This window comes from Malus sylvestris, chromosome 13 (genome assembly GCF_916048215.2).
Source record: "Malus sylvestris chromosome 13, drMalSylv7.2, whole genome shotgun sequence".
Taxonomy (NCBI): domain Eukaryota; kingdom Viridiplantae; phylum Streptophyta; class Magnoliopsida; order Rosales; family Rosaceae; genus Malus; species Malus sylvestris.
Genome location: NC_062272.1, coordinates 1749696 through 1766013, shown reverse-complemented (window position 1 = coordinate 1766013; position 16318 = coordinate 1749696). Strand labels below are relative to the sequence as shown.

The 16318-nt window shown below is 37.8% G+C and overlaps 1 protein-coding gene and 1 pseudogene across 1 annotated transcript; both read left to right on the top strand.

Annotated features, from left to right (window-relative positions):
• The first annotated feature begins 455 nt into the window (after nucleotides 1–455).
• LOC126595510 (transcription repressor MYB6-like) lies at nucleotides 456–2160 on the top strand. Its single transcript, XM_050261784.1, has 3 exons — nucleotides 456–705; nucleotides 1015–1144; nucleotides 1472–2160. Exons 1-3 carry the CDS (start codon nucleotides 576–578, stop codon nucleotides 1818–1820), a joined length of 609 nt encoding a protein of 202 aa, XP_050117741.1. The 5' UTR covers nucleotides 456–575; the 3' UTR covers nucleotides 1821–2160.
• Nucleotides 2161–7886: 5726 nt separating this feature from the next.
• LOC126595687 (U-box domain-containing protein 10-like) lies at nucleotides 7887–15361 on the top strand (annotated as a pseudogene).
• Nucleotides 15362–16318: the final 957 nt, after the last annotated feature.

The following is a 16318-nucleotide window of genomic DNA, read 5'->3' as shown; positions in this document are numbered from 1 at the left end:
ATTGTTGTTTGCATAAAATACAAGTTCATGATTTTTCCATATTGCATGGTGAAAAAGTTGGAGTATTTTTCCTTTAATTGGTTCATATATCGGCTTTCTATACTCAAAATCATAGCTCTGCCACTACTTTCATGTGTAAAGCAGCTGATCTCATAGGCCAATTTAACTCTGATAATCATAAAATAATTTGAAATTTCACTATTGAACAAAATCCTCAATTCTACGATATGAAATTTGAAATCTTAATACTGATAAGCATTATAATTGTCAAACTCTAATATTATAATGTGTCCACTCCCCTTCTCTCTATGTCTCACAAAAATTTTGAGACTCGTCTGTATCACGCATGGGCGAACCACCAGTCCAAGTCAACCCTTTTTTTTGCTTCAGGCTATCCAATTCATTTGCAGCTATAATTACCTACCTTCCTGATAGTATATATCATTATCCTTCCTTCCATTTGTACCTCAACTCTCAACCCAATCCCCTCTGGCCTCTCTCTCTCTCTCTCTCTCTCTCTCTCCATTTTTAGGTTAATTTCTTGGAAAGCTTAAGGTTGGTTATAAGATTTTAGAATGAGGAAACCCTGCTGCGATAAGCAAGACACAAACAAAGGAGCTTGGTCCAAGCAAGAAGACCTCAAGCTCATCGATTACATTCGTAAACATGGCGAGGGTTGTTGGCGTACCCTTCCTCAGGCTGCAGGTAATTAACTAAGTACTTGTATATTTATATATTTTTATGGATTAACAAGGTATATACATGTATAATAACATATTTCGGTAAATTATATCATAACAAAAACATTCATCAGAAAGGTAAACTGCTTACGAGGAGTTAATTCCTTGATTTCTTACATTCCTCGTCAAATATTTCTTTGTCTCTTCCTATTTTAACTGAACCAACAAATGCTAATTTGTTCCTTTCTTTTTCTGACAAATTTCTGAGAACTTTGAAAAGATACTAATTACTACTAATTGCCACCTCTTTTTCTTGTTTCTTCTCTTTTGGTAGGCCTACTTCGTTGTGGTAAAAGTTGTAGGCTGAGATGGATAAACTATCTACGACCAGACCTCAAAAGAGGCAACTTTGCAGAAGATGAAGAAGATCTCATCGTCAAGCTTCATGCGCTCCTAGGCAACAGGTACTTACTAATTCTTTCGAGAGAACTCATTTATACACACCATGTTTCTCCTTCTGCACATCTATGTTGATTTCTATCAATTAATTTTTTTTCTTTTCTTTATTTAATCCAAGGGCTAAAATAAATTGGGTGTGCATGGTGATAAAACCAAAGTGTGTGAATTTTAATTGTCCCCCGTTGTCATTAATTTATTTCTTACGACAAATGATCAAAAAAGAATGATCAATTATTTATATATGTAATTGCACCATGCATAAATAAGTACAGTTTACAGATTTATTGGTGTTAACTAAACGATTTAACTAACTATTTAGCTTATTTTTTTAGGTGGTCATTGATTGCTGGGAGATTGCCAGGACGTACAGACAATGAAGTGAAAAACTATTGGAACTCTCATTTGAGAAGAAAGCTTATGAGCATGGGTATAGATCCAAATAATCATCGACCGAACAACGTTAATCTTTCTCGTCTTCATCATCAAAATTCACAAACTGTCAGTAGTACTGCAACATTGTCTGCAGCTTTAAAAAACCCTAGCAATTATCAGCAGCAAGCAAGATCCAGTGGTAATAATAGTTGCGACCAAAAATCGGACGGGACAAGTTGCTTAGAGGATGATTCTTGTGGCCGGCTGCCTGATTTAAACCTAGACCTCACAATAACTGCTCCTTTGTGAAATCCAGTTCCTGATAACCTCAAGGATTAGGAGCAAAATTTCGAGTCTAAAATGTCAAAGAAATCATCAGAATTTGCTTCATCTACCAAGACTCCTCTCTTCAGATAATCAAATATTCGTCCACGTGGATCGGAAGGTTTCTGACTAGCATTAATTTTATCTGGAACGGCTTATGAAATAATTATGTATTGATCAATTGGAGATCAATTATATATTAGGGTCTATTGATTTTAATTACCAAAATTAATTATGTATTGAGAAGCCTAGCAGTTATTTTTTTAGAATAATTAGTTTAATTATAAAAATAAAACTATTGATTAATTAAGTGATGTTGCATGTATATGCCAGCTGTCATATGATATGGTTTAGAGATATAATTCAAATAAGTTGGTCTTCGTAGCTTTATTCAAAATAAAAGGGTGCATTTTTTCTCACCCCATCCTCAAGTGGTGGTAATGCTCATCATCATATTTATTATTGAGTCTAAATTTTGAGATTTGTGTCTATCAACTACAAAGCTGTTGAAATTTAAACTCATCTAACGATGATAAATAGAGTGGTGAGAAAAAATATTTCCAAAATAAAATATATATTTTTCCCAAATAATATATGTGGACATTAATACCTGTTTAAGCAAATAGTGAAAATATAATCTTTATATTCCCTCCTTCCTCATCTACAAGTGGATCCACATTGATATTGACCTACGATTTTTTGTTCTCATTTATATACAAATATGAAGAGAAAGGTTTTTTTTTTTTTTTTTGTCAAAGGTAGAGAATATTCATAAAATAAAGTCCAAACCGACGAAATACACTTTATATAACTCTAGAAAGGTCTAACATACAAAAAGAATATGCCACTTATGTAAACAAAACATGAGTAATGGTTCTTTACTGCGCAATCACGAATAGTACATAAATGAAAAAACATAAACAAGTTTTAACCTAAAAAGAAAAGTCATCCACAAAAGTCCAAACAAAAGAGGCCCAAATCCGGCTAGTAGATAAAACCCTAGAGCCTTGATGATGAATGACCAGTCGCAGCTACCGGGAACCCAGAAGCGGCCGACAACCCACACCACCCATTCCACACCACAAAATCACACTTGTACACCCCTACATCGTGCCATTTACCTTCAAAAGCCCTAAGTAATAAACAAAGCTAAACGTGAAGTTATATATGAGTGTTAACCATGAATTTTGTGTCATCATCTCTTTGGGTGATCTACAAAGCTACGTGATACTCGTTGGTTTTAATTAATAAGTTAATTAATACAAGAAATCAAAACTCTAAGATGGACTTAATGCATGCACGTATGGTTAATCATAAGGCCATCCCATGCATATAGACTTCTAATATGTCCTATACTTCAATCTTAAATTAAGTAGAGATGCAATTACCATTACTAAGCATTATTTTGCTTTCATGTTCTTGAGATTAATTCAGTAACCCTGTTAATGTGTGACTTAAAACTGACTTTACTTTGTGGAAAAAAACATTCTTGTTGTTGTTGTCAATGTGTGGCTTGGCACTTTGCAGCATGTTCTTCTTCTAAGGAAGCGGTTCACATGGCTACACATCATTTGTTCGTTAAAATAAGGAATCTATAAAAATTAAGATTGAAGAAAAAATGCTCATCAAAAGAAGATTAAAGAAAAATAAATAAAGAAAACCCCCTCGGGTGACATTTCTTTTCCAATCGAATGATCTGTTTGAAATGTGAATATTTCAATTGATAAAGGATATGATTATTCTGCAAAAGGATTATTGGTTACTTCTTTTATATTTCAAGCAAAGCTAATTAAATCAGCCGGCAACAGCTCAATGTTGTCAAGGTCAAGCCAACTTAACCTTTGACTTTCTTCCAAAGAAAATATATTAGACAAGATCACAAACACATTGCAATTAATCGACGAGAAATTCATATTGATGATGGGAGTGGGAGCAATGTCAAATTTAATATTTTGAGTGCATGAATCAAGGCTTTTTCATTGCTTTATAACCATAGGGATAGGGAGCTGATCGACTGTCTTATAGCAGACTCCCCATAGGTTTTTTTTACAAACGGGATCGTGAATGGGTTAAATTGTTTTTGACTTAGAGGGGAAGAAAATCGGTGGGAATCGAACCCGCACCAGAGTATATAGACATAATTTTTATTAATCACTATAGTAAATCATCATCAGCATAAACTCCTCATGGTAAGAAACCTTCTTGTTTTTACTATTGTTATTGATTAATTAGTATTACTATACCACCTATTCATCTACATGAGGGGCCCCTAATAACGGTGTTACAATAATAATAAATTAAAACTAAAACTTAGAACAATAAGAAAGGGCCGAGTTCGATCTCTTGTAGAATACAACTATAATGCAGATGACCGGGGATAGATAATGTCAAGAAATAAAAAATGGGAGAAAGAATGTGTATAGTGCACTTCTAGTGTACGAAGGTTCACTGGGCAATAGGCAACTCAATCCCCTTAAATGAACACAATAACTGCCTGCAAAAAATAGTAACTGCTAAAGTGCATAGCCTAGGCAATTAGTAATAAAATATTAGTATTTTTTTTATTTTATAGAATAATAAAAGATAACTTTATTTTTATTTTCAGATAATAATAAAAAGTTAGTTGAAAGTATTCGAAAATATTGAAATATAGTGTAAAGTAGAAGAACATAGTTATGTATTTAGAGAAGACAAAATTATAATTTTTTATATTTTTAATTAGTTTTTTACGTCAGCCTTACATCACATAGGCAGGGCACTGGGCTACGCGATATTGCCACTTCTCCATTGGGCTCGCCTTGGGGCCAATTGCCCGAGTGAGCTGGAGTGTCTTGAAAGAAGAAGGAATATTGGGTTGCATATCCCTAAAGCAATAAACAACGATGAAATTGCTCTTATAGATTTGCAACGAACAAGCCACACGCATACGCCACCACCATGAAAGCTCTTTCAAATTTTGTGTCTAGAAGGAAAAAAGAAACAAAAACAAAAGACAATGTCACAACAAAATTACAATGTCAAGGCATAGCTAAGTAGGTATCAACTTCACGAATATATCGTCATCGACATCCCAACAAGTTGAGCCTTCTACCTCTTCCGACTAAATGAAAATAAGCCAACACGCTCCTCTTCGGATTCTTAGGCCATCTCCAACCGAATGATTGTTATAGAATTCTTTTTAGCCCTATAACCCTTTAATAAATTATATTTTAATGAACAATATCATAGCATATTTCATATCATTTCTAACCGAATAGGCCAAAAGATCATAGGCCAAACATAGCCCTGTAACAAAAAACTATCTCCAACCGAGGGACCAAAAGGCCATAGGTCAAATATAATTTATTATTTTAATTGAATTAATATAGTTAATTAAATTAAACTACTATATTAAAATAAGATTTTTGGACATATTGGAGTATTGAAAGAGGTGGCCATTTGAAAATTATTGAAAAAATTAAAGGAAAGATTATTGGAAGAGAATAGAATGTGAAGAATTGAAATAAAATGAGGTCAGATAGTATGGAATGGTAAAAAGTATGTGAGAAATGGTCTAGAAAAAAAAATATAGAAATTTAAAAAAAAAAAAAAAATTCATTAAAAAAAAGGTTGGGCTCATCGGGCTGCCTGGAGATGGCTAGCCGGTTGGCCTGATTGGATGGTTTTGGCATGGTAGGGCCCACAAGCCCTTTGGCCTAACCCTCGGTTGAAGACAATTTTCGTGTCATTTTGGGCTATTTTTAGCCATATGACCCTCTGACTGGATCAGTTGGCGATGGCCTTATAGTGAGGATCCTGAGGATTTGTAAATTGTGTTCATTCATCGTCATTCGTGTGGTCAGTTTTTGTCAGATAATATCTGTATTTAATTTTAAATAAAAATATTTAAAATAATTTCTGAACACATAATATATGATGAACGGATATGATTCAAGAATCCCCGCAATCCTCACAAAGAGGATCCGAATTCGAAAATAAGTATCACTAACTCTACTCATAGAGGAGTCTATTGACTATACATTAATGTATAATATACATTGGGTTTGAAGTGGCTTAGTTTTATCGTTACATTTCTTGAAATTCTTTAGTTGCAAACCCAAACTATTAAATTAAGGACTTGTCTCACAACTTACGATTAATGAATTTTTTTACTGTTTGAAAGTCATAATCGGATCGTTCATTCTTTTTATCATAATCTAAAGATTATATATGTAAAAAATTTATTCAATTTTAGAGATCTTTTAGTCATTCATATGCATAAAATAAATAGACGATTCATCATGAATATGCTATTTGTTACCAAAGCCGTTCTGTAACATCCCACATCGACCAACGAAGAGGGGGTGATGTGCCTTATATGTACATGCCCACCTCCATATAGCACGAGGCCTTTTGGGAACTCACTGGTTTCGGGTTCCATCATAACTTCGAAGTTAAGCGAGTTTGGGCGAGAGCATTCCCAGGATGAGTGATCCACTGCAAAGTTCTCATGTGAGTTCCCATAAACAAAACCGTGAGGGCGTGGCCGGGGCATAAAGAGGACAATATCATGCTATGACGGAGCCTAGACTGGGATGTGATAATTTGGTATCAGAGCCAATCTATCGTGTGGTGCGAGTGTGCCGACGAGGGTGTCGAGCCCCTAAGGGGGGTGGATTGTAACATCTCACGTCGACCAACAGAGAGGGGGTGATGTGCCTTATATGTACATGCCCACCTCCATATAGCACGAGGTCTTTTGGGGACTCACTAGCTTCGGGTTTCATCGGAACTTCAAAGTTAAGTGAGTTCGGGCGAGAGCATTCACAGAATGAGTGATCCACTAGGAAGTTTTCGCCTGAGTTCCGAGAAACAAAACCATGAGGGCGTGGCTGGGGCCCAAAGCAGACAATATCGTGCTACGACGAAGCCGAGACTAGGATGTGACACGTTCATTGGTTTAACACATATGGATGATTAAACGGTATCCACATTTAATTATTGGGGTGTGATATCCACACACCCCATTTTACTTCTCACACACCTTTTTAATTTTCAACTGTCCGATCGGATAAATTGAAGAAGATCAACGGACAGAAATTATCAAGAGGTGTGTGAGAAGTAAAATGGGGTGTGTGGATAGCACACCCCTAATTATTTTATACATATATGATCTTCAGATGATGAAAAAGAGAATGAACTGTTCCGATTTTAATATACAGACACTCAAAATTTGTTAATCATGAAGGGAGACAAGTAAGTCCTCCTACACGGGGACATAAACATTATCCTTATAGATTAATGGCTCGTTTGGATGTGCTTTTAAAATGACTGAAAGCGCTTTTAGAGAAAATGTTTTTGGGTTCCAAAAGCACTTAAAGTGCTTTTTGCAAGAAGCACAAATTGGTGCTTCTTGCAAAAAGCACTTTAAATGTTTTTTTTCAGGATTTACTTGCATTTTTACTAAGGATTGGTTCTAAAAATATTTTTACCAAAAGTGCCTTTAGTCATTTTAAAAGCATATCCAAACGAGCTCTAATTTCATGGAATTATTAAATCAAGAGTAAATGCTAGGGAGACTAAATTTGTAGACTAAATTTTGTAAACTAAATTACATGGAAGTTGATGAGCATATTATTACTTAAACATTGATAAACATGCTCATTTTTTATTGATGACACAACATTTAGTTTATAAATTTAATCTACAAATTTTAATCTTTCTAACGTTACTCTAAAATCAGTAACATTAGGCCTCCAAATTCAAGCGCGCAATAATATTCTAATTGAAGCTCCAACTGTATCTTCTTGGTTACTTTGCCCTCCATTCAAAATTTTTTCCTCACCGAGATTCTCGCTTTCTTCACTCTCTCTCTCTTTTATCTCTCCTTCCTAAATTCATTCCAATCTCTCTCCGTTTCTCTCTCTCTAATTTTTTTTTTTATTAAATCCTTAATCCCATGACCGCCGGCCATTTCGATCCCACCACCTACATTGTACGTGTTCTGCTTTTATACGCAGATCCATCATAAAACCAAACAACAATCCATCCCACAGAAAACTGAAGGACCCAATGGCCGGAGCAGTAGCCGGCTGAGTCGACCGTTCATCGGAGCTACTGCAATTGCTCAACGACGTCGTGGGTGCGAGCAAATTCGCCGACGGCGTTACCGGCGTTTTTCAGAAGGGCTGCACCTATCTAGTCCGTCGGATGCGTCGACTTCTTCCACGAATTCCAGTCCGACAGAATCCTGGGTATCTGAACTGGTGGTCGCCCTCCAGGCCGCCAAGCGCCTCGTTTTGCTTGCCGCCAACTTCACTTCCAATTTGGCCCCTCCCCCGGTCTCCACCAATTACAATGTACATTTTCTCTCTCTCAAGTTCATATTTTGCAAATTTTGTTGATTTAATTTTTGTTTGAATTAAAGTTTCGATCTTTTTATAATTAAAAGGACGAAGCGAGCAAGAAGATAAGCTTCCAATTCCAATGCGTGACGTGGAAATTGGAGAAGGCGCTGGGCGACATACGGTACGACCAGTTCGACATCTCCGAGGAAGTTGAAGAACAGGTAACTGACTTTAACTTAAGCCTGTCAATGTTGTTCTACTTCTACTACGTTGCATGTTTTTCACTGTAATGAATTAACCTAAAGTTAATAACTCATTATTATTTAGTTTATTTTATAATTTAATTATAAAAAATTTCAATTTTTTTTTGCAGATTTTAGGTTGAATTGGTTAGAGCCCAGTTGAGAAGAGCAATAGAAAGATATGGGTCTTCCATGAAAGAGAGAACGGTGTCGTTTCATTCCCTCTCCTAGTCTCTGGTGGAGTCTGGAAATGTAGAGAACAATGCAACGACGATTGGCAGTATTCCCAAAAGCTTTAGTGCTGATTCTGCTGATGACATTGTGATTCGTAAATCCGAAACCCTTCGTGCTGCTGACTCTGCTGATGACATCCATGTCGATGATCATGACGATATCAAGAAGCCTGATGCCAACTCATCTGCAATTCCTGACGATTTTATATGCCCAATATCTTTGGAACTCATGAGGGATCCTGTTATTGTGGCCACAGGTCAGGTGTGTGTGTGTGCTAAAAATGCTATCTTTTATTCTTGTTTTTCGTTCATCAGAATTCGGGGTTTTCCTTTTAATAGGTTGATGCCTAAAATTTGATACTGTATTTGCAATTTATGTTTGTAGACGTACGAGAGATCTTACATACAGAGATGGGTAGATTGTGGGAACACAACATGTCCGAAAACTCAGCAAAAGTTGGTGAATTTGACACTAACTCCGAACTATGTTTTGAGGAGTTTGATTGCACAGTGGTGTATTAACAACAATATAGAGCAGCTCAACGGGAAGATCAAGAAGAGTGATGGATCATTCCGTAACATTACTGGGGACACAGCGACGATTCAAGCCTTGGTTCGCAAGCTCTCCAGTCGATCAATTGAGGAGCGCAGAGCTGCTGCAGCTGAGATTCGATCGCTTTCCAAAAGAAGCACTGACAACAGAATACTAATTGCGGAAGCGGGTGCCATACCTGTTATAGTCAACCTATTAACATCAGAAGATGGACTAAGACAAGAGAATGCAGTAACTTCCGTTCTGAACCTCTCAATATATGACAATAACAATGAGCTCATTATGCTTGCCGGTGCTGTTCCTTCCATTGTCCGAGTCCTCAGACCCGGAAGCATGGAAACGAAAGAGAATGCAGCAGCAACCTTTTTAGTTTGTCACTTGCTGATGAGAACAAGATAATAATCGGAGCATCCGGGGCAATTCTTGCTTTGGTAGAGTTGCTTCAAAACGGGAGCACCAGAGCGAAGAAGGATGCTTCAACGGCATTGTTCAATTTGTGCATTTATCAGGGCAACAAGGGCAGGGCTAGTCACAGCCTTACTCAAGATGCTAACTGATTCAATCATGGTCGATGAAGCACTGACTATCATGTCAGTTCTTGCTAACCACCAAGAGGCAAAAGTAACCATTGTATAGGCCGGCACCATACCTGTTTTGATAGACCTTTTGCGAAAAGGTCTGCCCTCGTAACTGTTGGAAGCTAACCAGCTCCTGGAGTCGGGGAGTCGAAGGCAGCAAGATACTCCCGAGCAAAAGGATGTCATCTGCATCGAAGAAGAAGAAAGAAAATGAAGGGTTCTAGTCTCCAACGGCTAGTTTTGTTTTTAAATGTTTGTGTAAGTGTGTGAGTGACAAGTGTACACTCCAGATTAAATCATTTAACCCCAAAATGAAGGGTTAGGATGTAATCTGGAGTAGTAAGGCTTAATGGTTGTTAAAGCCTCTTGTCAATCACCTTTTGTAGAAGTATGGGTGATGGAAATGCACCATACTCTTGTGTAAAAATCACTCTACTTATTCAATTAAGTCTGCTGCATTATTTGCATAGCAGAAACCAATCTCCAAGTTCCTTTCTTTTTTTCAATTTCTCTACTATCCTACCCAAGAAACCGATTCAAACACTCAATCAAAAACAGAAACACAAACAAACTTTATCATGGCCTCAGAGCTTTGTTATTGATCTTACAACTTTCGGGGCGTAATCTGTGCAAGATAAGATCTTTGGGAGCACCAACGTAGTGTCTTCTATAACAATAATCAACAAACAATTCTGGAAATGAAAGGATCCAGCAGTAGCAGTGAGCTAAAAGCTCCAGTCTTTGATGGGGAGAATTATGATTTTTGGAGAATAAGAATGACAACCATTTTCAAATCCTATGATCTATGGGATATGGTTCAACATGGGTATGAACTACCTGAGATGGAGATCGATGCTCTAGAGGAGGATCTCACAGAAACACAACTCAAAACACTGAAGCAGAATCGGATGGAGGATGCTAGAGCACTTGGAATCATTCAAGGTGCTGTCTCAGACACCATTTTTCCGAGGATAGCAAATGAAGAGACTGCAAAGGGAGCTTGGGAAGTTTTACAGCAAGAATACAGAGGAGACACCAAAGTTAGAAAGGTAAAACTTCAGTCCCTTAGAAGAGATTTTGAGTATACAAGAATGAGGGAAAATGAGCTGTTAAAAGACTACTTCACTAGGCTGTTTGATGTTGTAAACAAGATGAAAACATATGGTGAGGAACTGCCTAATGAAAGAATTGTCCAAAAACTGTTGATTAGTTTGACTAAACCCTATGATTCAATAGTGAGTGTTATAGAAGAAACCAAAGACACTGAAACTCTCAGTGTACAAGAGGTGATGGCATCCTTAAGAGCTTTTGATCAAAGGCTCGAGAGGCATGCTGACTCTGCACCTGAGAAAGCCTTTCAAACACTCAATGTTGGATCTAGTAGTCAAGCCAGTGCAAGCAATCAGAAACCACAGTGGAAGGGCAAAAGCAAGAAATGGGAAGGAAAAGGGTATCACAACTCAAGACCTAACCAAGGCAGCAACACCAATGTAGGTCCAAGAACCAAGCAGCAATGTAAGCACTGTGATAAATTCCACCTTGGAGAGTGTTGGTTCAAGGACAAGCCTAGATGCCACAAATGCAACAGGTTTGGGCACATTATGAAGGACTGCAGATCAAAGAATGTGCAACAAGTAAACTGTGCAAATCAAGTGGAAGAAGAAGCAAATGTGTTCTGTGCTTTCAATGCAAAAATGGAGAGAAACAATGAAGTGTGGTACATTGACAGTGGCTGCAGCAACCACATGACTGCACATGAGTCTTTACTTATTGACATCGACACAAACTTCACTGGAAAAGTGAAAATGGGTGATGGAAACATTGTCAAAGCCACTGGAAGAGGAACTCTGGTTATCAACACCAAGAAAGGAAGAAGATGTATAAGGGAGGTGATGCTAGTGCCTGGATTGGATGAGAATCTACTTAGTGTGGGTCAAATGATGGAGCATGGCTATTTCCTACTCTTTGGGGGAACTGTGGTTGAGATCTATGATGACAGATCCCTATCAAACTTGGTGACCAAAGTGGAAGTGAAAAACAGAAGCTTTCCACTTGTACTGAAGTACTTAGAAGAAATGGCAAAGAAAGCAAGTGTGACAAGTTCTATGAAACTATGGCACAAGAGACTTGGTCATTTAAACATGACAAGCTTACAAAATCTGCAAAAGGATGAAATGGTGCAAGGTATACCAAAAATGGATCAATGCAATGAAATCTGTGAAGGGTGTGTGTTTGGCAAGCATCACAGAGATTCATTTGAAGCTGGAAAGGCTTGGAGGGCAACAAAGCCACTCGAATTGATTCACTCAGATGTGTGTGGACCAATGAGAACAACAACAATCAGTGGAAACAGGTATTTCCTAACCTTCATTGATGATTATTCACGGATGTGTTGGGTGTATTTCATGAGGTTCAAGTCTGAGGTATTCACAATATTCAAGAAGTTTAAGGCAATGGTGGAATTGCAAAGTGGATACCAAATCAAAAGACTAAGAAGTGATAGGGGTGGTGAGTACACCTCACATGAGTTCAATGTATTCTGTGAAGATGTAGGGTTGGAGAAGCAACTCACTGTGGCATATTCACCACAACAGAATGGGATTGCAGAAAGGAAGAATAGGACAATAGTCGAAATGGCTAAGTCTATGATGCATGAGAAGAACATGCCTTATAAATTTTGGGGTGAAGCTGTGAACACCTCAGTGTATCTATTGAATAGGTGTCCTACTAAGGCATTGGAGAAGAAGACTCCATTTGAAGTGTTCAGTGGAAGGAAGCCTTCTGTGAAGCATCTGAGAGTGTTTGGCTCAGTATGCTACAATCTCATCCCTCATCAACTAAGGCACAAGTTGGAGAAATCAAGTAACAAGGGTGTTTTTGTAGGCTATGGTACCAGTGAGAAAGGATACAGAGTTTATAATGTATTGACTCAAAAGATAATCCTATCAAGGGATGTTATCTTTGATGAAGACTCAATGTGGAACTGGGATACAATGGTAGAGGAAAATGACAGTGTCTCTCTACAAATTGACCTAAACAAAAGGCAAACAAGGGAGCCTATAGAGACCTCAGTTCAAGAAGAAGTCACAGATAATGGTGACATACAAGGGACCCCACAGCAAGCTACTATGAGTCCACAATCAAGTCAATCACAGACAACAACTCCTAGTTCAACTCCAGTAAGATTGAGAAATCTGGATGAGATTTATGCTACATGTAATTACTGTGTAGTAGAACCAGAAACGTATGAAGAAGCTGAGAAAGACAAAGCTTGGAAGAAAGCAATGAAGGAAGAGCTTGAAATGATAGAAAAGAATGACACTTGGGAACTTGTAAATCGACCAAGTGAGAAGCCTGTGATTGGTGTAAAATGGGTGTACAAAGTGAAGCTAAATCTAGATGGTTCTGTGCAAAAGAACAAGGCCAGGTTAGTGGCCAAAGGTTACTCACAGAAACCTGGTGTAGACTTCAATGAAACCTTTGCTCCAGTAGCAAGGTTAGACACCATAAGGACCTTGATAGCACTAGCAGCCAAGAAGGGTTGGAAGCTGCATCAATTGGATGTTAAATCTGCATTTCTAAATGGAGTGCTAGAGGAGGAAGTGTTTGTGGAACAACCTCAAGGGTTCACAAATCAAGAGTTTCCAGAAAAAGTGTACAAGTTAAGGAAGGCTCTTTATGGCCTAAAACAAGCTCCAAGAGCTTGGTACAGTGAGATTGATTCATATTTCATTGAGAAAGGATTTCAGAAAAGTCCTAGTGAAGCTACACTCTACACCAAGACAGAAAGCAACAACAAGACACTCATTGTCTCAATCTATGTGGATGATGTTGTCTACACTGGAAATGATGCTGCAATGATGGAAGAGTTCAAGGAAGAAATGATGAAGAGGTACGAGATGACTGACCTAGGCCTCTTGCATCATTTTCTTGGCATTGGGGTAATTCAAAAAGCAAGTAGCATCTTTATTCATCAAAAGAAGTATGCTGAAACTTTGCTTGAAAAGTTTGGTTTGAAGGGTTGCAAACCAGTTTCTACACCCTTAATTGCAAATGAGAAGCTCAAGAAGGAGGATGGAAGTGAACCTGCAGATGCTAGTCTCTATAAAAGCATTGTTGGCAGTCTATTGTATCTAACTGCAACAAGGCCAGATCTGATGTTCTCAGCAAGCCTACTTTCTAGGTTTATGCAGAATCCTAGCAAGATACATATGGGCACAGCTAAGAGAGTACTAAGATATGTACAAGGAACTCTTGATTATGGGATCAAATATGAGATGGGAAAGTCATCTATTCTAATTGGATTCTGTGATAGTGACTGGGGTGGCAGTGAGGATGATAGTAGAAGCACATCGGGCTATGCTTTCACTTTCGGATCAGGGGTTTTTTCATGGGCCTCTGTGAAGCAACAAAGTGTTGCACTGTCCACAGCCGAGGCAGAGTATGTGAGTGCATCAGAAGCTACATCTCAAGCTATTTGGCTAAGGTTCATACTTAAAGATTTTGGCGAATTGCAAGTTGAAGCCACACCACTTCTGTGTGACAACACCTCTGCAATTGCCATGACTAAAAACCCAGTATTTCATCAGAGAACAAAACACATCAAGAGAAGATATCATTTCATCAGAGAAGCATTGCAAGACAACACAATCAAGCTAATCTATTGCAGCACAGAAGATCAGATCGCAGACATATTCACAAAAGCACTACCGAAGGAGAGATTCAATTACCTGAGGGGTTTGCTCGGATTGACTCCCAGAAGCAGTTTAGAAGGGAGTGTTGGAAGCTAACCAGCTCCTGGAGTCGGGGAGTCGAAGGCAGCAAGATACTCCCGAGCAAAAGGATGTCATCTGCATCGAAGAAGAAGAAAGAAAATGAAGGGTTCTAGTCTCCAACGGCTAGTTTTGTTTTTAAATGTTTGTGTAAGTGTGTGAGTGACAAGTGTACACTCCAGATTAAATCATTTAACCCCAAAATGAAGGGTTAGGATGTAATCTGGAGTAGTAAGGCTTAATGGTTGTTAAAGCCTCTTGTCAATCACCTTTTGTAGAAGTATGGGTGATGGAAATGCACCATACTCTTGTGTAAAAATCACTCTACTTATTCAATTAAGTCTGCTGCATTATTTGCATAGCAGAAACCAATCTCCAAGTTCCTTTCTTTTTTTCAATTTCTCTACTATCCTACCCAAGAAACCGATTCAAACACTCAATCAAAAACAGAAACACAAACAAACTTTATCAGTAACAAAGAGAACGCAGCTGCAGTTTTTCTTGCCTTGTGCAAGAGAGGTAAAGAGAGCCTCGCCTGCATAATCAAGCTTGGTGGGATGATGCCCTTGACAGAGCTCGCTAGGAGCGGCACAGTGAGGGCCAAACGGAAGGCTACTTCGTTGTTGGAGCATCTTCATAAAGTACAGCAGCTATAACAGGCACGGGGTGTAGTACTTGTAGTGCCAATAATAAGTTTGATTCTTCTAAAATTTTTTGGTTTCTCAATGAATGTTAGTTCCACTATATTCCATTTGTGGTGAATACGAGCTTGAGACGGCTAAGTTTTCTCAATCTTTGTATAATATTCATTCCTTTCTTTTCTTCCTCCCTTAATATTTGCGTAAAATGTATCATTTGATGCTTCGTTTGCTGTCACATTATTTACGTCCAAACGGCTTGCTTTCCTGTTCGACCACAAATATTAGTTTTATCTTTATATGGCAAAATTAATCATAATCAAAGCCGGTCCTAAGATTTTGAGGGCTAAAATTTTAATCATAATCAAACAGAGGTCCTTATAAGGTCTAAAATTTTGGTTGCTATATATATTCTTTTATATTTATATTTTTTGGATTGTGTATAAATTGATATAACACAAAAGAAAATAAATAAGTGTAGCATGGTGTAATGGCTAAGTACCTATCTACATCCCTTAAATAGAAAAACAATTAAAAAAACATAAAAAAATGCAGTGCAAGAGGTATTCGAACCCCGGTTGGAGCTATAGAGATAAAAAGAGCGAGACGACTTACGCTAAGAACTTAATTTGGTTAGTTAGTGCACCTTTAAATATATACTTTATATACATGTAAAATAATATCATAAATTGAGGGTCCTCCAGAACTAAAGGCTTTGTGCGGTGACACCACTTGAACATTCTTGGAGCCGACTCTGTCCATAGTAGCTCATAAGCGTCAGAGCAATGGTACTAATGACGTAGTCGATTGCTCTAAGAGAATATTTTTTCCATCTCTCTCGGTCTTAATCAAACTCACAAGGCAACAAATTAACATTCACAAAAGAACAAATTAACATCTGAGAACACAGCTTTTATATTAGCCGAATCCATTGTTTTCTTCGTTGTCCTTATCGGGATGGGTGGTTAGATGGACCACAACCCAGTTTTTCCCTTACTAAAAATGTATTTAAGCTTCAGGTCAACTAATCTCGTTTAATCGATAAAGCATGACTTCAATATGAACCAATGTGAACCAAAGTAGTCCATTTTGTGCCGCATCAAATAATCAATAGCTAAATTACAAAAGCTAAAATGTAACA